This window comes from Phyllobates terribilis, unplaced genomic scaffold (genome assembly GCF_046119375.1).
Source record: "Phyllobates terribilis strain yellow unplaced genomic scaffold, ASM4611937v1 Scaffold_5__5_contigs__length_657084704, whole genome shotgun sequence".
Taxonomy (NCBI): domain Eukaryota; kingdom Metazoa; phylum Chordata; class Amphibia; order Anura; family Dendrobatidae; genus Phyllobates; species Phyllobates terribilis.
The window spans coordinates 92,866,583-92,890,461 of record NW_027362765.1 but is presented as its reverse complement, the minus strand read 5'-3'; the positions used below and the strand labels follow the sequence as shown (position 1 = coordinate 92,890,461).

General features: G+C 43.1%; 1 protein-coding gene across 2 annotated transcripts in view; it reads left to right on the top strand.

Moving 5' to 3' along the window:
- The window catches only part of SLC39A11 (solute carrier family 39 member 11), a 444,394-nt gene that overhangs the window by 87,698 nt on the left and 332,817 nt on the right, over positions 1-23,879 (top strand). For both annotated transcript variants that reach the window (XM_073682539.1, XM_073682538.1), the window contains exon 4: positions 16,740-16,889. In XM_073682539.1, coding sequence (XP_073538640.1) covers positions 16,740-16,889 — 150 coding nt within the window. The remainder of the gene's footprint in view (positions 1-16,739; positions 16,890-23,879) is intronic.

The following is a 23,879-nucleotide window of genomic DNA, read 5'->3' as shown; positions in this document are numbered from 1 at the left end:
ATTGGAAAAACGCATGTAAAATCCGCATGCGTTTTTCTGCCAAAGAGATGCAGAAATGCTCAGGAAAGTTTCTGCTTCATTTCTGCATCGTGGGCACATAACCCAATACTGGTTACTGGTTCTCCTGTTCATCAAGATTCACGTTGCGTCTGACGGGCATGTGATTGGCTGCAGTATTCAGTCACTCAATGCAACAATCGGCAGACTTGCTGCATTAGATGCTAGAAAGATCGGCAGAGGAACAGGAGCAGAAGACAATGGTGGACATTTAGGTTTTTTTGACGATTGTATAAATCGGACGTGTGTGATCAAATGTTTGATAGGACAGCACACACACAGCACACTGACCCATGTTATTCAACAGGGCTGTTTAGATGAATGATTATATTCTCTGTCCGACTGTTCATGAGAAAAAAAATCACAGCATGTACTATTTTCAACCGAGTCTCTGATGAGACTCACACATTCAAGCCTGAAAAATTGGATACCACACAGATCATCCAAGTAGCAGCCCATACTTGTGGATAGATTTCTATTATAAACCTAGGAAACTGTATGTGATCCTGTACATGTTTTAATGTAGCTGTATGAAAACGGATCTCACAAAGGAAATGGATGAAAATGTGATGAAAATTAAAAAAAAAAATCATCCAAGTTTTCTGGATGAAACGTGGGCGATCTTTCATACTCGTCTGCAGGCACTCTAAAGCAATCTGAGCATTTTGTTAAAATTCTTTCCTAGTCCCCAAATTAGTAGCTCGGTGTAACTACTACCGGCACAAAATTCTGCATAACTCAAATTCAGTGCAAGAAGAATCAGAAATAAGTTTTACGCTTTAAGAACAAAGGATGTTTTACTGCTTCCCTCGGCAGGTTTACTGTCCTTCCGAATTACTGTTTCTTTTGCTTTCCTTTTACAGTACAAGGATATGTCTTCTTTTTTTACTTTTTTTTTACTTCTTTAAGCCGGAGCAGGTCAGATCAGCCTTTCCAATGATATATTTTAATGCAATTCATTTTAATAAGATGTGCTTACGGCGATTAATAATGCATAGAGCGGCTGCTTTCCCACACCAATTGGCCTATGAAATTGATTGTAATCACCGTTGGGACGCTTTATCTCGTCTCTCATGCTCCTTCTCTCCATTATTAATGATATATTATTATTATTATTAATCTATGTGATTGGCCTCGTGCCTTCTCCCCTTACTAGGATCCGCACCACCTCTTCCTGCACAATCCTTTGTGTACCCACGCATTAACCAAGAAGTAAAGGACGGTTTTGCTAATTGTAGATTTCCAAGCATTGATGGGTGATTCTGCACTCACGGAGTAAGATGCACGGTGACCTTTCCAATGATTTGCATTTGGCTGAGTTGTGGAGCTACCAGATTTGGGGCTCTACTTACAATATACAGAGATTTTGCTTATTTGTCAGCACAGAGTATGCAAACATGGAAAAAAATAACTTTTTATATATAATAAGCACATCAAAGTAATAGCTCTGTCGTAAAATGTGGGCAATTTTCTGTAACAACAATAATCTACTTTGCCTCCTGCTGCTTTGTATGTTTTATTACCTCCTTCTCCTCAGCTGCAAGGCCGGTTATTGGCACATAATACAGTGAAAATGTAGCATCCGTATTTAGCATCCTGCAAGCTCAACAATCCAGCAGAATAGCAGATAACTCAGGATCAGTACTGGATAAGTAACTGTAATATATGTACACAGCGACTGCACCAGCATAATAGTGAGTGCAACTCTGGAGTATAATACAGGATGTAACTCAGGATCAGTATAGGATAAGTAATGTAATGTATGTACACAGTGACTCCACCAGCAGAATAGAGAGTGCAGCTCTGGAGTATAATACAGGATGTAACTAAGGATCAGTACAGGAAGAGTAAGTTAATATATGTACATAGTGACTCCATCAGCAGAATAGTGAGTGCAGCTCTGCAGTATAATACAGGATGTAACTCGGGATCAGTGCAGGATAAGTAATATAATGTATGTAAACAGTGACTGCACCAGCAGAATAGTGAGTGTAGCTCTGGAGTATAATACAGGATGTAACTCAGAATCAGTAAGGGATCAGTAATGTAATGTACAGTTGAAACCAGAAGTTTACATACACTATATAAAAAGACACGTGCATGTTTTTCTCAATATCTGACATGAAATCAGAATAAACCTTTCCCGTTTTAGGACAATTAGGATTACCATAATTTTTAATATTTGCCAAATGCCAGAATAACGAGAGAGAGAGAATGTTTTAAGGCATTTTTATTACTTACTGCAAAGTCAAAAGTTTACATACACTAAGATTACTATGCCTTTAAACAATTCTGGACTGCCCATATGATGATGTCATGTGTTTGGAAGCTTATGTTTTTTTGGCTACATCTGAGTTAATTAGAGGCACACCTGTGGATATATTTTAATGCACACCTGAAACACACTGCTTCTTTGTGTAGCATCATGGGAAAGTCTAAAGAAATCAGCCAAGATATCAGGAAGAGAATGGTGGACTTGCACAAGTCTGGCTCATCCTTGGGTACAATTTCAAAATACCTGAAGATGCCTCTGTCATCTGTGCAAACAATTATACGCAAGTACAAAGAAGATGGGAATGTCCAGCCATCATACCGCTCAGGAAGGAGGCTGGTTCTGTCTCCCAGAGATGAATGTGCTTTGGTCCGACATGTGCATATCGACTGAAGGACAAAAGCAAAGGACCTTGTGAAGATGATGGCAGAAGCTAATAAGGTGTCAATATCCACAGTGACACGGCTACTGTAACAACATGGGCTGAAATTCCACTCTCCCAGGAAGAAGCCATTGCTCCAAAAGAAACATAAAAAATCCAGATTAATGTTTGCTAATGCACACAAGAACAAAGACCTTAATTTTTGGAGACATGTCCTGAGGTCTGATGAAACTAAAATTGAACTTTTTGGGCATAATGACCATCGTTACGTTTGGAGGAAAAAGGGAGAAGTTTGGAAGCCTAAGAACACCATCCCAACTGTGAAACACGGGGGTGGCAGCATCATTTTGTGGGGTTGTTTTGCTGCAGGAGGGATTGGTGCACTTCACAAAATAGATGGCATCATGAGAAAAGAAGATTGTGGCAATACTGAAGCAACATCTCAAGACATCAGCCAAAAATTTAAAGCTTTGGCGGAAATGGGTCTTCCAAATGGACAATGACCCGAAGCATACTGCCAAAATGGTAAAGTGGCTTAACGATAACAAAGTCAATGTTTTGGAGTGGCCATCACAAAGCCCTGCTCTCAATCCTACTGAAAATTTATGGGCAAAGCTGAAAAGGCAGGTGCGAGCAAGGCGACCTACAAACCTGGATCAGTTACACCAGTTTTGTCAGGAGGAATGGGCCCAAATTCCTACCAACTATTGTGAGAAGCTTGTAGAAGGATATCCCAAATGTTTGACCCAAGTCATTCAGTTTAAGGGCAATGGTACCAAATACTAATGAAATGTATGTAAACTTTTGACTTTGCTGTAAGTAATAAAAATGCCTTAAAACATTCTCTCTCTCATTATTCTGGCATTTGGCAAATATTAAAAATTCTGGTAATCCTAATTGACCTAAAATAGGAAAGGTTTATTCTGATTTCATGACAGATATTGAGAAAAACATGCATATGTGTCTTTTTATACAGTGTATGTAAACTTCTGCTTTCAACTGTATGTACACAGTGACTGCACCAGCAGAATAGTGAGTGCAGCTCTGGAGTATAATACAGGGTGTAACTCAGGATCAGTACAGGATAAGAAATGTAATGTATGTACACAGTGACTGCACCAGCAGAATAGTGAGTGCAGCTCTGGATTATAATACAAGATGTAACTCAGGATCAGTACAGAATAAGTAATGTAATGTCTGTACACAGTGACTCCACCAGCAGAATAGTGAGTGCAACTCTGGAGTATAATACAGGATGTAACTCACGATCAGTACAGGATAAGTAATGTAATGTATGTACACAGTGACTCCACCAGCAGAATAGTGAGTGCAACTCTGGAGTATAATACAGGATGTAACTCACGATCAGTACAGGATAAGTAATGTATGTACACAGTGACCCCACCAGCAGAATAGTGAGTTCAGCTCTGGAGTATAAGGCTATGTGCACATGAAGCGTTTCTAATGCGTTTCCGCCGCGGAAACGCTGCGAACACTCTTGTTAATAGGTCTGCCAGCTATAGCAATTGTAATCCTGATGTGCTGGGCACATGATGCAGAAATTTCAGCTTAGGATTACCATTTCGGAAAAAAACGCAGCATGGCCATTGTTTGCGTTATTCCGCAGCGAATTCGCGCCCATTGACTTGAATTGAACCGCAGCAAATCCGCAGGTATAGTATTTATACCTGCGGATTTGCTGCCTTTCAATTAAAGCCAATAGCCGCGAATTCGCGGCAGAAACGCTGTGCGGGTGGTACCCGGGTCGGGAGAGGAGGACTACTACTCCTTTCATCCGACCGCCACTCCCGCTGATAACAGCGACAGCGGCCGGCTGGGGGGAGCAGTAGTCTACTTTGCCGAGCCGGCGTGTCCGCGGTAAAAAAAAAAAAAAAGAAAACAAAAAGTAATAATTAAAATACAAAACACTATACTCACCTGTCCGGCACCCCCCCAGTGTCCTCCTGGTCCTGATGCCCGACGATGCTCTCCTCCTGGCGGCTGGCAGTACACTACGGGGAGCCCGCTCTGTCGCAGCAGTGCACTGCGCTGCCAGGACCTGCAGTCACGTGAGCGATCAGCTGATCGCTCACGTGACCTCACTGTGGGAACATGCTGAAGAATGTTCCCATGGTGGTGAGCTCACCGGGGCTCATCAGATGATGAACCCCAGTGACCTCACTCCTGCAGCAGCATGTATACTGACAGGAGTGATTTTACACCCTTGTTAGTGTACATTGCTGTCTTCTACAGCAGTGACATCTGTGATTGCTGATGTCACTGCTGTAAAAGTGACACGGTTCGCCGAGGGACAATCGTTGGCGTAATCGTGGACTGCTTTTTTTTGCTTTTTTTTCAGATGATTGATGGCTTCGTGGGCAGAGTACAATAAAAAAATTATTAAAACCTTGTGTTTTTTATTTCATTAAAATACTTTACTCTGGCTGTGTCTTTTTATTGAAAAAGTGGCAACCACTTTACTATGCGGTTAGTAATGGGGGTTTCTTATAGACGCCCTCTATTACTAACTTTGGCTTTATGTCCGCCGCCAATTCAAAGCTAACATGAACCCCAACCCCATTACTCCACTCACCACCGCTACAGGGCAGTGGGAAGAGCAGAGGCTAAGCGCCAGATTTGGCGCATCTTATGGATGCGCCATTTCTGGGACTGCTGAGGGGTGTTATTAATAGCCGCGGAGGGGGCTAGTATTCATGGCCCTTTCCCTGGCTATTAATATCAGCCCGCAGCTGTCTGTTTAGCCTTTTCTGGTTAGATTTTATAGGGGGACCCCACGTCAATTTTTTTCTGGAATCCCCCTATAATCTAGCCACTAAAGGCTGAACAAACAGCTGTGGGCTGATATTAATAGCCAGGGAACATTGTTGGCTAATGACCCCTTCCCCAGCTACTAATATCAGCCCCCAGCAGTCGGCTTTCCCTCTGCTGGTTATAAAATGACTCGGGAGCCCATGGCATTTTTTTTATTTTTTTATTTTAGACTCTGTTGCCCACTATCTGGACGTAACAGCGTTTTGGGCACATATTTTTTGCTGCATCCAAAACGTTGGATTCTATTGAACGCAGGTAAATCCACGTGTTCACTGAACCATGCGTATTTACCTCATTCAATACATTCTAATGGGCAAATTTCTGTTGCGGAGACTAGCGACTCCGCAAGAGAATTTGACATGCTGCTGTCCTGAAAGACGCGCCGCATATCAGTGTCCATGGGTGATCCACAGCCTCAGATGCATGCATAGTGAACATGGGATTTCTAGAGATCCCATCCACTATGCTGTAACATCTGGACGCTGTGGGTTTGACGCTGTATAAACACGCAGCATCAAACCTGCAGTGGCTCCTGATCGTGGCCACATACCCAAACTCACCCGCAGCATGTCAATTACTGTAGCGGACACGCTAGTCTCCGCTACCGATTTTGACCGATTGAAGTGTCATTATGTGCGGTGGATTCACATGAACCGACAACAAAAGTGCGGCATGAGAACACCGCGTTTTGGACACTGTAAAAATATGTCCAAAGCGCTGTTGAGTGCTGATCGGGGGGACGTAGCACCTTCCTAGGCTAAAAATAGCAACTCACAGCTGCCACATAAATTACATGAATGGAAATGCTAATGACATTAAGCGAATGGGATTAGCTGACACCTAGCTCTTTTGTTTGGTGATGACAAGGTGTCAATCAGACCCTTCATCACGAAACCTAATTAAAGTAAAGTAAAGAGTTAAATAAACACACAGACACAGAGCAAACACTTTATTTGAAATACAACAGACACATTCTTTAATAATTTAAATTAACCAATATACTGACCCCAGTTCTGATGGTAATCTAAGGATGTAAGCAATGTCCCACCAGATAACTTTATTTAGCTCCAAAAAGCATTCATTGATGTACAAAAACGCTTCAAAATCCGCATCAAAAAACGCATGTAAAAATGCATTAAAAACGCGGCAAAATCACGGCAAAACCATGGGTTTTTTTCGAACCGTTTTTCCTGCCAAGGAGATGCAGAAATGTTCAGGAAATTTCTGCTTCAAATCCTGATCGTGCGCACACAGCCTAATACAAGACGTCAATGTTTACAAAGTGACTGAAGTTTTATGTGAATTTAAATTAATTTTCAAATGTAGATGTAGAGGTGAGCAGTTTTTTTGTTGCTTTTTTACCAGTTAAAAGAGGTTTCTTGTAAGCTGCATTAGGCTCTATAGTTGTACCTGATTGCTGTTGGGGTATTTATTTTTCTACCTGAATCCGCAGTAATGAATTGTTTCTGGATTGGATTTCTACTTGCATTACAATGTAAATATTCACTGTGATGTCCTGTTTGGTTACACACGGGTCTTGTTTCTTCCCATCATACCTAATGAAATTCTTCTATAGTCCCAGTTCTGTGCGGTTCTTTCTCGCATATCCTGGCATTTCTCACTTACTTTGGGATCAGGACATTGTATATTCTTACATACAGGTACACAATGAATGCTGTTTTCATGTCTGAAAATTAACAATATAGAATAGGCAAAGATAATTTATTTCAGTTCAGAACTAGTAGCGATTGATGGAAAACAGAACTCGTATTGTCCGAAAGCTTTTCAAGACGTCAATGAGATACGCGTGAGAGGAGATGAGCAACCTGACCATTGAGAGTACGAATGAGCGATGGCTGACCATCATAGACTTTGCAAAATCCTATTAATAAGGTAGCAAGAGGAGCTGCCACTATATGAATCAATCTTTCCTCATAGTCCAGCATTAGAAAAACATGGTTTTCATCTTCCATGCATAGCACCACACTCTTGTCTACAGGTAGTTTAGGCCAACCATGTTTCTCTAATCCTGGACAACCCTATTAAGTCATGCACTAGTGTAAAGTCGTACACTTCTCCCAAGTTGTTGAAGGTTAAATTGGTTGGGGTGCTGCAATCTCACTGTTCGTGAGAAAGAGGCTGTTTCTGTATCTACTCTTCTGTATGAGCACCCTCAGCGGAAATAATAGGAGGAAAAGTACACTCCATTATAGCTTATGGTGGATCTGGAAACTGCAAATGCTTCTGTATCTGCCTAAGGGTATGTTCAAATGTGTTGTGTTTTTTGCTGCCAAAACTTTTACTCTTTGCAGCAAATAAGCCACGTTTCTTTTTTTTATACGTTTTTCAGGCTGTAGACATTTTGTGATTTTTCAGGCTGTAGGAATACAGTAAAAACTGGAATGACCATAAGCGCAATAGGGTCTTATCCGGATTACAAAGAAGAAAGAAAAAAGGCATTTGTTCACCTGGGAGGGTTGTGACAGGTGATCTTAGTTAGCTTGTATGAAAAATGGCTGCTGAAGAACCAATAAATAATAACGTTCAAACTTGGAGATGGAGTGGATGTAAACCCACGCTGCCGAGGATCTAATATACTGTACAATAAAAGGCCAGATGCAGTATGGATGCACTTTTATCAATGCATTTTGAGATAGTCATACCTCTTCATTAGGACAAACCACAATGATGGGGTACAACTTGCAGAAATGCGGGAATGCAACTTGCAAATGAATGTGTCTATATATTCCCACATTTTTACAAGTTGTACCCCATCATTGTGGTTTGTCCTGATGAAGAGCTATGACTACCTCGAAACGCGTTGACAAATAAAACCGCATTTATACTACATCTGGCCTATTATCTTAATTGGATCCACAGCAGTGCGGGTTTACATCCACTTCACCTCAAAATTTGTATCTTATTTTTTTAGGCTGTAGACATGTGTGATTTCACACTTTGTAGACGTGTGTGATTTCACACTTTGTAGACGTGTGTGATTTCACACTTTGTAGACGTGTGATTTTTTTCAGGCTGTAGACGTGTGTGATTTTTTTCAGGCTGTAGTTGTGTCTGATTTTTTTCAGGCTGTAGACGTGTGTGATTTTTTTTCAGGCTGTAGACGTGTGTGATTTTTTTTTAGGCTGTAGACGTCTGATTTTTTTTAGGCTGTAGACGTGTGTGATTTTTATTCAGGCTGTAGACGTGTGTGATTTTTTTTTAGGCTGTAGACGTGTTTGATTTTTTTTAGGCTGTAGACGTGTGTGATTTTTTTTTAGGCTGTAGACGTCTTTGATTTTTTTTAGGCTGTAGACATGTGTGATTTTTATTCAGGCTGTAGACGTGTGTGATTTTTTTTTCAGGCTGTAGACGTGTGTGATTTTTTTTCAGGCTGTAGACGTGTGTGATTTTTTTTAGGCTGTAGACGTGTGTGATTTTTTTTTAGGCTGTAGACGCGTGTGATTTTTTTTTAGGCTGTAGACGTGTGTGATTTTTATTCAGGCTGTAGACGTGTGTGATTTTTTTTCAGGCTGTAGACGTGTGTGATTTTTTTTCAGGCTGTAGACGTGTGTGATTTTTTTTCAGGCTGTAGACGTGTGTGATTTTTTTTCAGGCTGTAGACGTGTGTGATTTTTTTTCAGGCTGTAGACGTGTGTGATTTTTTTTCAGGCTGTAGACGTGTGTGATTTTTCAGGCTGTAGACGTGTGTGATTTTTTTTTCAGGCTGTAGTTGTGTCTGATTTTTTTCAGGCTATAGAGATGTGTGATTTTTTTTTAGGCTGTAGACGTGTGATTTTTTTTTAGGCTGTAGACGTGTTCGATTTTTTTTAGGCTGTAGACGTGTGTGATTTTTTTTCAGGCTGTAGACGTGTGTGATTTTTTTTCAGGCTGTAGACGTGTGTGATTTCTTTTCAGGGTGTAGACGTGTGTGATTTTTTTTCAGGCTGTAGATGTGTGTGATTTTTTTTTAGGCTGTAGACGTGTGTGATTTTTTTTTTAGGCTGTAGACGTGTGTGATTTTTTTTTAGGCTGTAGACGTGTTTGTTTTTTTTTAGGCTGTAGACGTGTGTGATTTTTTTTTTAGGCTGTAGACGTGTTTGATTATTTTTAGGCTGTAGATGTGTGATTTGTGTAACGTTCATGTTAATAAAGTTGGTTTTACTCTCCAAAAACGCTGCAGAAACTCCACACAAAGGTAATGCTGTGGTTTTGGCAAAGTTTTTGCAGTTTAGCATTACTTGCAATGGGTAAAAAACACAGCTGAGAGAATTGACATGTTGCAGATCTCAAAAACGCAGGAGTTCTCAAATTCAATCAGGAAAAAAAGCTGTTTTTGTATGACATTTCTGGAATCTTATTGCTTTTGCCGGTGCTGTAAAACGCAGCTTATTTTCCACCCCTACCCCACAAAAAAATGCACCCCCCCAAAAAAAGTTGCAAGAATAATGCATGTGAACATACTCTTAGAAGCATGAGCAACCTCTGTCCATCCATCTCCATTTGTGCTGTTTAAGGAAAGCACAAGACTTTCCAGTCTTGTGATCCGTTGTGTCCCCAGGGCTGAGATTTTACAGTGTACTTTTTTTTTAATATAAGAATGTGTTCTGTATTGATTTTATGTAATATTTCCAGTGTTCGGCACATTGCGTCTCACAACTCATGCTATACATGTTGTACACTGAGCAGATGGCATGCTGAGCCAAAATACAGTGTGTAAATTAATTATGTTGTTCTTATTGGCTGCATAGAATAGAATCGAAAAAGTACAGAATGCAACAAATAACTTGGAGATTTCTTAAAGGAGGTGTCTTGGTTTTATGCAAAATTAGGGCCAAGGCTGGTAATACTGTGAAATAACAAATAAAAGCCTTCTTTGCTTTTTCCCCACCAGTCTTTAATAGGACTTCAGTGCTAAGGATCCATCTACAGCATGTGCCCACTTCAGCCAATCAATGTCCTGAATGGTGATAAATGGCAGGAGATCGTTAAGGAGAGCGATTGGCTACAGTGGTCACCGTTTGTAGATGGGCACTGCAGTATAAGAGGCTTCAACAGGTAAGGAATGCTTATTTTGTTTCCAGCCTTTGCCCCAATTTCATATGAAAATGGACTGCCCCTTTAACAGGTCTTGTATGATGGACAACTATTATTTTTGCTCTTTTACTGGATTGGCCTGAAGTTTATACATCTCCTGTGACATGCTGCCGCACAATGCACATCCTGCTGCCTCTCCTGTGCCTTATTGATCTTAGTAGATCTCCAGCCTTCTGCTTCTACCCGCTGTCCTCTCTCTGCACTCCTTTTGTGATGTCAAGAGAGCCGATAGAAGCTTTATTATTCAGTTTATAGCCACAGATTAGAGGTAACGTCGGGAAAGTAGAGAAATTTAATGTTTTGTGCTGGAGATTCCCTTTTCAGTAGTTATGTCACGGTGGACATTTATCAGCAAGACAAGTTATAATTGTGTAATCGCTGAGTTCCCCCACTAGTCTTTATAACGGGTAGTCTCTTCTATTCCTTCTTACTGCACAACTGCATTGAGGACATTTTTGAGTGAATAAGGAGTCTTGCATGCCCACTGCCTATCCATTTATTGACTATGGGGTCAACGGAAATGGCCACTAGGGTTGTCCAGTAAGAACAAGTTATCATATAACCATTGGATTGGCTGATAACTTACTGATCAGTGGGGATTTGATCGCTGGGACCTGCACCGATCAGCAGAATTTTTACCACCCACGGTACACTTTTATCCCTACTACAAAATGGAACAACAGTTCGAATGTATGATCTCAGCGCCATTCATTCTCTATGGGGTTGCCAGAAAAAGTCAAGCGCATGGAGCTTGACTGGAGCTGCGGTCGAGCATGTGCACTTATGCTCCATTCTACCAACGATCCGATCCGCGCTGATCAGTAAGTTTTCACCTATCCCGTGTGCAGGTGACAGCTTGTGGTTTTCACCATACAACCCTTTTTTTAAAGGGATTCTGACAGCAGGTTTTTGCTCTTTAATCTGAGAGCAACATAATGTGGAAGCAGAGAGTCTGATTCCATTGTGTGTCACTTGCTCATCAGTTTGCTGTAGTTTGAACATAATTAGTGTTTTATCAGTGGGAGATTATCACTTCCAGACTAGGTGTCGCGTGCCAGGCAGTCCAGCTAATTTGTGTAATCCCGCACTCCCCACTGATTGGCTGCTTCCTGTGTACACTGCCAATCAGGGGTGTGGGCTAGGTTTCACAGCTCAGCATTCCGAGCACTGTTGTTTCCTTTAAGGAACGATTTCAACTGCCTCTATGATAAAGTGCTGCGATGCAAAGTCATCGTCAGCAAATGTGCAACAAAATCACAGAAGGTAATGTAGAAAATGTGTCAGCACAATTTTTCCATTTCTCTACCATGATTGCATGAAGAAGAATGGTTCTCACAATGAAGTTCTGCCAATTTTCCGCAGAGCGTGATGTATTTCCCAATCTGTGTGCATCTTGTTGAAAAATTCATTGTGCCTCTCAAACATTTTTACTTTCCCAGACCTCAAATGTATTTTAAAGAATTGTATAATGACCCAATGCCTGCAGTTGGGGGGTCACCAGATACTGAATTTAATAGAGCTACAGTTTGGTGACATTAAAAATAGTCTGGGTGAAATGGTGGATGAGGATGAGGAAAAATCCAATATGCTAAATGATTTTTTTTCAACACTATTTACACAAGAAAATCACATGACAGAAAACATGATTAGTGATGACAAAAATTCTCCATTAAATGTCACTTGCTTAACCCAGCAGGAAGTACGGCGGCGTCTAAAAATCACTAAAGTTGACAAATCCCCGGGCCCGGATGGGATACATCCACGAGTACTGCAGGAATTAAGTAACGTCATAGATAGACCATTATTTTTAATCTTTAAAGATTCCATAATAACAGGGTCTGTACCACAGGACTGGCGTATAGCAAATGTGGTGCCAATATTCAAAAAGGGGACAAAAGCTGAACTTGGAAACTATAGGCCGGTAAGCTTAACCTCTACTGTGGGTAAAATCCTGGAGGGTTTCCTGAGAGATGCTATACTAGAGTATCTGAAGAAGAATAACCTCATGACCCAATATCAACATGGGTTTACGAGGGTCCGTTCCTGTCAAACTAATCTGATCAGTTTTTATGAGGAAGCAAGTTCCGGACTGGACCAAGGAAATGCAGTGGATGTTGTGTATATGGACTTTTCAAAAGCTTTTGATACGGTTCCACACAAAAGGTTGATACATAAAATGAGAACAATGGGGATAGGGGAAAATATATGTATGTGGGTTAAGAACTGGCTCAGTGATGGGAAACAAAGTGTGGTTATTAATGGAATGCACTCAGACTGGGTCTCAGTTAACAGTGGGGTACCACAGGGGTCAGTATTGGGCCCCCTTCTTTTTAACATATTTATTAATGACCTTGTAGGGGGCATACAGAGTGGTATTTTATTATTTGCAGATGACACTAAACTCTGCAGGGTAATCAATACAGAGGAGGACAATTTTATATTACAGGAGGATCTATGTAAACCAAAAGCTTGGGCTGATAAATGGCAAATGAGCTTTAATGGGGATAAATGTAAGGTAATGCACTTGGGCAGAGGAAATAAAATGTATAATCATATGCTTAATTGTAAAACACTGGGCAAAACTGTGACTGAAAAAGACCTGGGTGTATTGGTGGACGACAAGATCACGTTTGGTGGCCAGTGTCATGCAGCTTCTGCAAAGGCAAATAAAATAATGGGATGCATTAAAAGAGGCAGAGATGCTCATGAGGAGAACATAATTTTACCTCTATACAAGTCACTAGTGCGACCACACTAAGAATACTGTGTACAGTTCTGGTCTCCGGTGTATAAGAAAGACATAGCTGAACTAGAGCGGGTGCAGAGAAGAGCGACCAGGTACAAGTATATGAGGGGACAGTACAAAGACCCTTTCTACTGATCTTTTTACTCTGAGGCCTGAGACGGGGACAAGGGGGCATCTTCTACGTCTGGAGGAAAGAAGGTTTAATCATAATCACAGATTCTTTACTGTAAGAGCAGTGAGACTATGGAACTCTCTGCCGCATGATGTTGTAATGAGTGATTCACTACTAACATTTAAGAAGGGCATGGATGCCTTTCTTGAAAAGTATAATATTACAGGTTATATATACTAGATTCCTTGATAGGGCGTTGATCCAGGGAACTAGTCTGATTATCGTATGGAAGGATTTTTTTTCCCCAATGTGGAGCTTAGAGTTTGCCACATGTTTTTTTTTTGCCTTCCTCTGGATCAACATGTTAGGCTATGAGTTGAACTACATGGACTTAGTCTTCCTTCAACCTTAAAAACTATACTATGTATTGTAAATCATCCCTTTTACAAATAATACACATTTCTGAGAGTATTAAAAAAAAAAAAAAAAAGTGTATTGAGTCTGTAATAGTAAAGCTCTTATTAATTTCACTTTCCAGAAGTTTTACCTTTCAACACGCTATAGGATACAGCGCATATTGCCTGAGCTGTGAAAGGAGCAGTGTGGGCTAATGGCTGATTTTCTATGCTGTAAATCGACTGTGATGAATATTTCGCCCAGCAAGAGATGTACGTGTATTGTGGAAACCTGCCGCTGCATAAATATCATCTTGTAAAAGCAAAAAAAATATGTTCTTTCTGAATGCTCTGCATATTATGGACAACCGCAGCGGGAGTCTGTTTTATGTTGTACAAAATTTTGCTTTCAACCTCCCACTGAAATAATGTTACTTTCCTTCATAATAATCACAAATGTCGAAATGTGGGTTTGAAGTGGTGCCAAATCACGTGAATTGTATGCGCAGATGAGAAACAATCTTTAAAGGGGTTTTTACTTTTTACGGTAAAATGATCAACAAACTTTGCAGAAATTAATAGTATGTGCGAATATATTTCTCTGATAAGATTTATTATAAAGTTTCTTACTCTTCATTCTCCTCTTATAACCCATTTTTCATCCCTACCTCTTGAATTCATCATTCAATCTAAAAAAAAATTGCTAAAATCCACTATACTCTAAGCAAGACAGACTGTCTGCTTACTGAAGAATCACGTTACAGCTGCCTAGTGAAGTCTATGGATAGGGAAGAGGCAGAAAAAGAGGGCTGCAACTTTCTGCAACTGTTGTATCTCTCTCAGGTGCTGGATGCACAGCTACAATGCTGTTATATAATGTCCATGATGCTGCTGCTTAGAGAAAGGGGAGCAGGATTCCATCATATCTTTGTGTGTAGTGTACAGAAAACATCATAGTAGCTAGTTTATACCCACTAAATGGTCAAAAAACTTTGCAGAAATTAATAGTACAAGCAAATATAAGAAACTTTTTAATAAATCTTATCAGAGAAATATGCTTCATTCTCCACTTATGACGCATTTCTCATCCTTAACCTCCTGATCTCATTATTCCATCTAAAAAACTGCTAATATCCACTATACTCAAAATAAGACAGACTGCTTACTGAAGAATCAAGTAGAAAAATTTGGAATAACAATAAGCGCAATAGGGTTTTATCCGACTTAAAATGGGGAGACCAAAGGCAATGGTACTCACTTGGAATGGTAGTGTGACCAAAACCACTAAAAAGATTCAAGGCTGCTGCAGACCCACCACTGAAAAAACAACTGAAATGGAATAATCGGGTTAATACTGCGCTAACGGTAAATCAAAAATGGAAGATAAGAGTGGTACCCAGGATTGCGGTTTATTTGTCAACACGTTTCGAAGTTACAAACTTCATCAGTACAAAATACAGTTGGACACTGTGGTTTGTCCTGATAAAGAAGTTTGCAACTTCGAAACACATTGACAAACTTCTTTATCAGGACAAACCACAGTGTCCAACTGTATTTTGTACTGATGAAGTTTGTAACTTCGAAACGTGTTGACAAATAAACCGCAATCCTGGGTACCACTCTTATCTTCCAACCTTGATTTACCAGCAGGGCAGTATTAACACTATTATTCCGTTTCAGTTACTGAAGAATCAAGTTACAGCTGCCTATTAGAGTCTGTGGATAGGGGAGAGGTAGAAAGAGGGGGTTGCAGCTTTCTAGTAACTGTTGTGCCTCACTCAGGTGCTGGATGCACAGCTACACTGCTCAGTGCTGTTGTTTCTGATGCTGCTACTTAGAGACATATTTCTTGTCACATCTCTGATTGAAAATTAGAGAAAGAGCGTCTGCAGAGGTGAAAACTGGTGATAAATGCAGCATGAGAGTCATAATGGCAAGTAATACAGTCGTATCATTCCCCATGCACATGACTTATTCCCCAGCACACAGAAGTTCTTGAGTCCTATATGTGGAAAGCTGCATGATAATCAGTCTGGTTAGAAAGCTGAGGACTAGGTTCACATATATCATTTATGTCACGCCAGTTGTTTTACAGAACCCATGGCATCACTAGTCAAGAAAAAAAAAACACTACATATCGCATTTTGGCATCCTGCCCAGTCGGAACAACTGATGCTCCTGATGTTGGGATCAATCCCCCAAAAACCCTAATAAGACCAGGTCTGTCATCAGCTTCATAAGGGTGCTCATTATAGTAGAGGGATTCTCAGGACCCTTTGAACTTTACACCACCTGCTGGCATCCTGGGCCCCTTGAGGTCGTGCCAGGACAACCTTCATGAGTTAGTAATGATGTCGCAGGTTCCAGGACCCTGGGGAATAGTAGGAAGCTTGCAGGGCTCTGGTCCGGCCGACGTGGAGTTCTGAAGTCGTCGCTGGACAATAATCCTGCAAATCGTTTTGCACAAATCTAGTGGTTGTTTATATGGGAACGAGGCCCAAGACATGGATTGGAAGGGTACAGCGAGCTGCTTTCTTGGTCTGAGTGTTATAACTATATAAATGACAGATGAACTAAAGAAAGTCCAGCTAATTCGCCACCAAGTGCTCGAATCACACAGTCTGTGTGCAGTAATAAAGAGAAGTGAAGAAACATCCATCCGATAAAATCCAGTGATGGCTTTATTAAATATTTCACAGATCTGAGACAAGACACAAGAACAAAAATGTGACTCATTTCGGATCTCTTATGGTCCTTCTTCCTAGCATAGTATATATAAATGACAGCAGCTATTATTTGATCAGAATTGCCTTATCTTTAGTCTTATCCATGTATTTTCTGTCTCACAGGTCATGCTGGCTGCTTCCTACTGGTCCCTCCTGGCCCCTGCTATAGAGATGTCCAGCCAATATGGGAGCTTTGCTTTCCTTCCAGCTGCTGTTGGCTTTTCTTTTGGTGCCGGCTTTGTATATTTTGCCGATAAGCTTCTGCCGGCTCTGGTGAGTACCACTTATCACGTGCAGGATCTGTTACTTTCGTCTTAGGCTATGTTCACACATGTTGTGTTTTTCAGCGTTTTTTGCTTCAGATTTTTATGCAAAATTTCAGCTGCTTTTTGCAGTACCAGCAAAGTCTATGAGAAACCATAATTCTCTGCTCACACATCTTGTTTTTTGTTGTTGCGTATATTGTGCCTTGGTTGGGTTTTTGGAAAATAGAGCATGTCACTTCTTTCAACATTTTTTCAGCGTTTTTTTTCCCATAGGAAGTAATAGGTGGTGAAATAAACGCTGAAAAAACGCAGCAAAATTTACATCAGTGTTTTTTCAGCATTTTTGATGTCAAAATAGAATGTTTTTTTTTTTTTTCACAGAACTTTATGTACATGCATAAATAGAGACAGAACAGTGAAAAAAACGCAGCAAAACCTGCTTTTCTCTTTCCCCATGACGGCACCATGGGGAGAGGGGATCCGCCCTTCAAGGACAGGAAACCTACAGATAAAAAGGGCGGCACCTCTCTCCCGCATCAGTTGGTTTCCTGTCCTTGATGGGGACCTACAGATAGAAGAAAGAAAGAAACGGAAAAGAAAGGAAGATAGAAGAAAGATGGACTTACCAGGCCCGGCCAGACCGGTTCAGGCAGCGGGGGTTCCCTGCCTCGGCTGGTGCGGTGTCCTGTAGCGCCACCGCTGGGGTCAGTGGGCCTCTAGGGTGGCAGGGAGACGCAGCGCAGGGAAAGACTGGACCGCAGCGGTCTCCAAGTGGTGTCGGGGACCAGGTCGGTAAGTATGGCGGGGCTTCTGGGGCTCAGGTTAGTGAGTATGCCTGAGCTCCGGGGCCCAGGTCTGATGCTTGCCTGGGCTTCCGGGGGAGCTGGGATTCGGCGTGTCTGGGCACGCTTACTGGTCGCCCCCCTCTGACGCGGTCCGGAAGTGCCGCGTGTCCCTCTGGGAGCGGCGCGTTTGAACGCACGCGCGGGAAACCGAGGGACGGCTTGCACAGGAGGTGCACAGCGGTGGTCAAGCCGGGGGGGGGGGGGGGGGCGCACCTCATGACACAGAGGTGGACAGGCCAGAGGGGGGGGCGGACCCCTATAGAGGTTAAATTGCCAGGGAAGCGCAGGGGAAGTGTTTCCTGGCACACTCTGGCACTCTTCAGCTATGAGCGAGCAGGAGCTACAGGAGGTGCAGTCCCTGAACCCCCACTCACCATCACCTCAGAAACATGGGAAGCGTACAAAAGGACCCTCCAGTGACCCTTCACGCCAACACAGCCAAGGTGACGGTGGAAGCGGATGGTCTGGCAGGTCTTCACAACGCGGCAAGGACTCCAGCGTGGCGTCAACCTCGAAGAAAGACCCAGCTACTGTAACGGCTTCCTCTTCAAATCCAGTATTCCCTCTTACAACGGGTTGGTAAGTGATCTTCGTGAAAGCTCACTTGTAACTTGGGGCCCCCTTCTCTTTTCTTCTCTCTCAGGGAAGGAAGAGTACGGGCAAGTCCAAGCATAGGACCTGCGCACTTTGCGCAGAGGATCTGCCCACCACGTGGCAAAAAAGACTGTGCAACTCGTGCATTGAACAGACAATCTGTGAGGAGACCCCTAAATTCGCTTCAGAGCTCAGATCCCTGATTAAGTCTCAGGTTGAGGATACCTTTAAGTCCCTGCAGAAGGGGGTGAAGAAACGAGAAAAAAAGACACCTATCCCCTGTATCAGAATCTAGTAGTTCAGACGGGGAGGGGGTAGTCTCTGATTCATCCTGCTTGTCATCATCTTCGTCATCTTCCGGAGATGGGGTCATAGCTGTTTCCCTATAGAGGGTACAGATAGTTTGATTAAAGCAGTTAGGTCCACTATGGGGTTCGTAGATCCTCGCCCTAAAAAATCAGTCCAGGATATGATGTTTAGTGGCCTGGAACAAAAGAAAAGGAGATCTTTCCCTCTTAATGATAAGGTACACTCCCTGATTAAGAGGGAATGGAAAAAAACGGAAAGGAAAGGGTTGTTGTCGCCTAAAAGAAAATACCCCTTCGAAGACCCAGTATGCTCCTTCTGGGGGAAGGCACCTAAGTTAGACGTAGCAATAGCCAAAGCCTCTAAAAAATTTTCCCTGCCATTCGAAGACATGGGGGTGCTGAAAGACCCAATGGACAAAAAAGCAGACTCCTTCTTGAAAGTAGCTTGGGAAGCGGCAGGAGGGGGGTTAAAACCGGCAGTGGCAGCCACATGCGCAGCCAGATCTCTAATGATCTGGCTAGATCAGCTAGAAGCGCAACTGAAAAACAAAACGTCAAGGGATAACATAATAGGCTCCATCCCAGTAATGAAGGGCGCAGCAGCTTTTCTGGCTGACGCTTCAGCCGTTTCCGTCAGGCTGGCAGCCAGGGCTGGGAGTTTTTCTAACGCAGCTAGGTGGGCCCTCTGGCTCAAATGCTGACCGGGCGACCTCCAAATAACATCTAGGCTGTGCTCCATTCCTTGTGAGGGGGAGTTCCTATTCGGATCTACCCTGGACAACATCCTTGACAAAGCCGGAGATAACAAGAAACGCTTCCCAGTCCTCTCAGGTACTTTATTCAGGAAGTCCTTTCGGAGCAGGAAATTTATGCGTAGGAAACCCCCCAAAGACAAGGACAGGTGGGAGGATAGGAGATAAAAAAATGCCAAAGGGTTTATGTTTAACAGGCCCCCCCCAGTGATAACAGGAAACCCACCAATGAGAGGCAGCCCCAGGTGGGGGGGGGGACTTCTCCATTTCCTCCCAGCCTGGGAGAAAATATCAAACAGTTTTTGGATTTTAGACCTGATAAAATCAGGACTAAGATTCCAGTTCCAGTCCATTCCCCACCCAAATTTCGTGATAACCCCTGTGAGGTCTTCAGGGGTAGAACAACTAGCTCTAGAACAGGAGGTTCTAGGCCTAATAGGGAAAGCAGTCCTTCAGGAAGTCCCCACTCAGGAGGAAGGCGAAGGATTCTACTCCCCTCTGTTCCTCAGGAAAAAAACAGACGGGACGTTCAGGACTATCGTGAACCTAAAATAATTGAACAAATTTCTGAAGGTACAATCGTTCAAGATGGAATCAATAAAAACGTCAGTGAAATTGTTGCTCCCAGACTGTTTTATGGCTGTCCTGGATCTGAAGGACACCTATTATCACGTCCCCATACACAGAGACTACCGGAAATTCCTGAGAGTAGCGATTCCGCTGAAAGGCATAATCAAACACTACCAAACACTACCTTCAGGTTAGCGATAGCCCCAAGGGTCTTCACAAAAATAGTGGCAGAGGTAATGGCCCATCTGAGGAAGCAAAGCATCCTAATATTCCCGTACCTGGACGATCTGCTAATAATAGGCAACTCGTTCAACCATTGCAAGGACCATCTAGCAAGAGTCATGTGTTTCTTGACGAATTTAGGCTGGCTTCTGAATCTAAAAAAGTCCAGGTTGGAGCCGGATAAAGTGCAAGAGTATTTAGGTATCCTACTAGATTCGAGGAATCAGGAATGCCGTCTCCCGGCAGGGAAAATCCAGAGTATGATGGCCCGAGTATCCCATGTAAAGAACCATCCCTATATGAGACTGCGGGGAGCAATGTCCCTTCTAGGTTCCATGACTGCCTGCATCTCGGGGGTCCGCTGGGCTCCGTTGCACACCAGGGACTTACAATGGGAAATCTTGGGGGCGGAAAGGTCACTAAAAGGGCACTTAGAAGGCCGGCTAACTTTATCATCAAAAACCTTGCTTTCCCTAACATGGTGGACAGAGGGGGACAATTTAGCCAGAGGCGTTCCATGGACAATATCAGTGTCACAGGTCCTAACGACAGATGCAAGCCCCATTTAAACGACCAGATAGCTCAGGGAGTCTGGTCAGAGGATTCGGAAGGGGTATCTTCCAACATGAGGGAACTTCTGGCAGTAAAATTTGCCCTCTTAAAATTCTTAAACACTCTACGGGGACACCATGTAAGAGTTTTTTCCGACAACAAGGTAGTGGTGGCATACTTAAATCGCCAGGGGTTGACTCGGTCCCATTCTCTTCTACAAGTGTCAAAATCCATCCTCCAGGTAGCAGAGAACAATCTAGAGTCCCTATCTGCACTCCACATAAAAGGGACAGAAAATATCACAGCAGACTTCCTGAGCAGGACCTAGCTGAGACAGGGCGAGTGGAAGCTGAATCAGCTGGTGTTCAACCAAATCACGAAGACTTGGGGGAACCCTTCCATAGACCTATTCGCCAACTGGCAAAACAAAAAAGTGGACATATTCTGTTCAATCAACGCCAAGGGGAACCCAGCAGCATTAGATGCCTTCTCAATTCCATGGAACAACCAGCTAGCTTATGCCTTTCCTCCAATCGCTCTTATTCCGGCGGTTCTGAGGAAAGTCAGGGAAGACAAGGCAAACATAATTCTGATTGCCCCCTTCTGGCCAAAGAGGCCTTGGTTTTCCTGGCTGAGGATAATGTCCACCTCCGACCCCTGGGTCCTTCCGGAAATTCCAGATCTCCTCTCTCAGGGACCGGTCCTTCACCCTCAGGTAGCAAACCTGCACCTGACAGCCTGGATTTTGAGAGGGCGCTCTTAAGAGATAGAGGGTTTTCCCCCAATTTAATCTTCAACCTACTGCAGAGTAGGAAACCCGTAACCACCAGACTCTACGGTAAAACCTGGAAAAAATTCCTCTCATTCACGGGTTCAAAAGTATTAGGGGAGGCCCCCATTACTGCCATCTTAGAGTTCCTTCAGAAGGGGTTGGAGGCGGGGGTTGGCCACAAGCACTCTAAAGGTTCAGGTTGCAGCACTGGGAGCCCTATATAACTGCGACCTGGCCAGGGATAGGTGGATCTCCAGATTCATCAAGGCATCTCACAGGTCCAGGCCCATCCCCTCCCTGAATACTCCTCCTTGGGACTTAAATTTAGTTCTTTCAGCCCTGACCAAACGTCCCTTTGAACCGCTAGCGAATGCATCTCTTAAAATTCTATCTCTTAAGACGTCTCTTCTAGTAGCCCTCACATCGTCACGTAGGGTTAGCGACATACAAGCCTTATCAGCAGGGCCCCCCTTTACGCAAATTCTTGAGGACAGGGTGACACTTAGGACTGACCCAGCATACCTTCCTAAGGTGGGATCACTCTTCCACAGGTCGCAGGAGGTCACCCTCCCTTCCTTTTGCTCAAACCCAAAAAACAAGGGGGAAGAAGTCCTACACACCTTAGATGTCAGAAGGTGCATTATCCAGTACTTAGAGGCCACATGGGAGTGTAGGAAGAACAGGTCTCTCTTTGTGTGCGTCCAGGGACCTCGGAAGGGACGGAAAGCTTCCAATAGCACTCTGGCAAGGTGGATAAGGGACACCATCTCCCTGGCATACTCCTCAAGCGGGGAAACCGCCCCAGAGGATTTAAAAGCTCACTCGACTAGGGCAGTGGCAGCCTCCTGGGCGGAGAAAGCTGGGGCTTCAATCGAGCAGATATGTAGAGCTGCAACCTGGTCTTCCCCTTCTACATTCTTTAAGCACTACCGGCTGGATCTAACCTCTTCTTCGGACCTTACCTTTGGCAGAAGGGTTCTGGAAGCGGTGGTCCCTCCCTAAACGACACTTCTCTGCAAATCTCTCCGCGGTGCCGTCATGGGGAAAGAGAAAGACGTAGTTACTTACCGGTAACGGGATTTCTCGGAACCCATGACGGCACCCGTACATTCCCTCCCTTCACACATGGGTGTGCACATTTATTTATTACCTATGTTTAGTCACAGGGTGTGTCTGGCAAGCTCCTTTTTAAAATGTTAAAATTTGTGTTACTAACCTGGGGGTCCTCTCTGTGCTCTGTAAACAACTGATGCGGGAGAGAGGTGCTGCCCTTTTTATCTGTAGGTTTCCTGTCCTTAAAGGGCAGATCCCCTCTCTCCGTGGTGCCGTCATGGGTTCCGAGAAATCCCGTTACTGGTAAGTAACTACGTCTTTTTAACGCAGCTGATTTCCTGCCAGAGATCAGTTCTGCTGCAGATTTGTGACGTAACAAAAACCCAACATGCGTGAACATAGCCTTAGCCTTTGTATGATGCAGAGGACACACTGCTGTAAATAGTAGTAGCCTGCATTCTCCTTAGAGGTGTTCACTATTCTTGTCATCCAAGATACCTGCACCCCAATAGACTCCTTTAACATTTACAGTGAAAATTTGGATGTGTCGTGCTATGTCACCTTGTCATGGCTTCCATTAAAAGCAGAAGCCATGACCCCAGCATGTACGTTTATTGGCCCAGAAGGGAAAATATGATCCCATATCTTGAGTTTTTCATGGAATGTAATCATAATGCAGGGCGTCAGTGTAGGACGTGATTACATTCGCAATCCCTCAGCCGTATACCTATTGATGCTTCTTACTATTGCTATGATTAACGGTGACAACATCAAATTTTGCTACGGATAAAGAATGCTTTGTTTAACGGGATGACAGGTTATTTTTACCATCTCTTCCCTTCCCGCTGTGTATTATTAAAGCATCTTGTAAATTGTTTCCTGCCTGGCACCGAGCTGCAGCACTCAAGATAACTCGCTGGCAACCATTTTAGCAAGCCATGCAGAAATGAGTAACTACAGGACTTAGTACAGCACAATGCCAGGCAGGTGCTCGAGAGAGGGCATGGCCGCTGGTACAATTATTATGTGCCATTAATTGGGTGATGAAGCAATTAATCACACTGGCGTCACACAAAAGGTCAAACTCCAGGCTTCCTTATAGACCATTATCTTGTCGTTACCAGGCAGTGACGGCTGGTAATTACACACTGCGACCCTCGTGTGTGCGGTTGACACTTACTGAGGGCAGAAGGGGCACGTGAAACGGTTAAGGGGTTGTAACAAGGGATGTTGCTATGTAACCAGAGGTAGCAGGGCCTTTATCCTAGAAAGGTCTGCGCTAACTCTGGATGACAAATTGTAAGACCCCAGAGCATTGATTAACTCTTC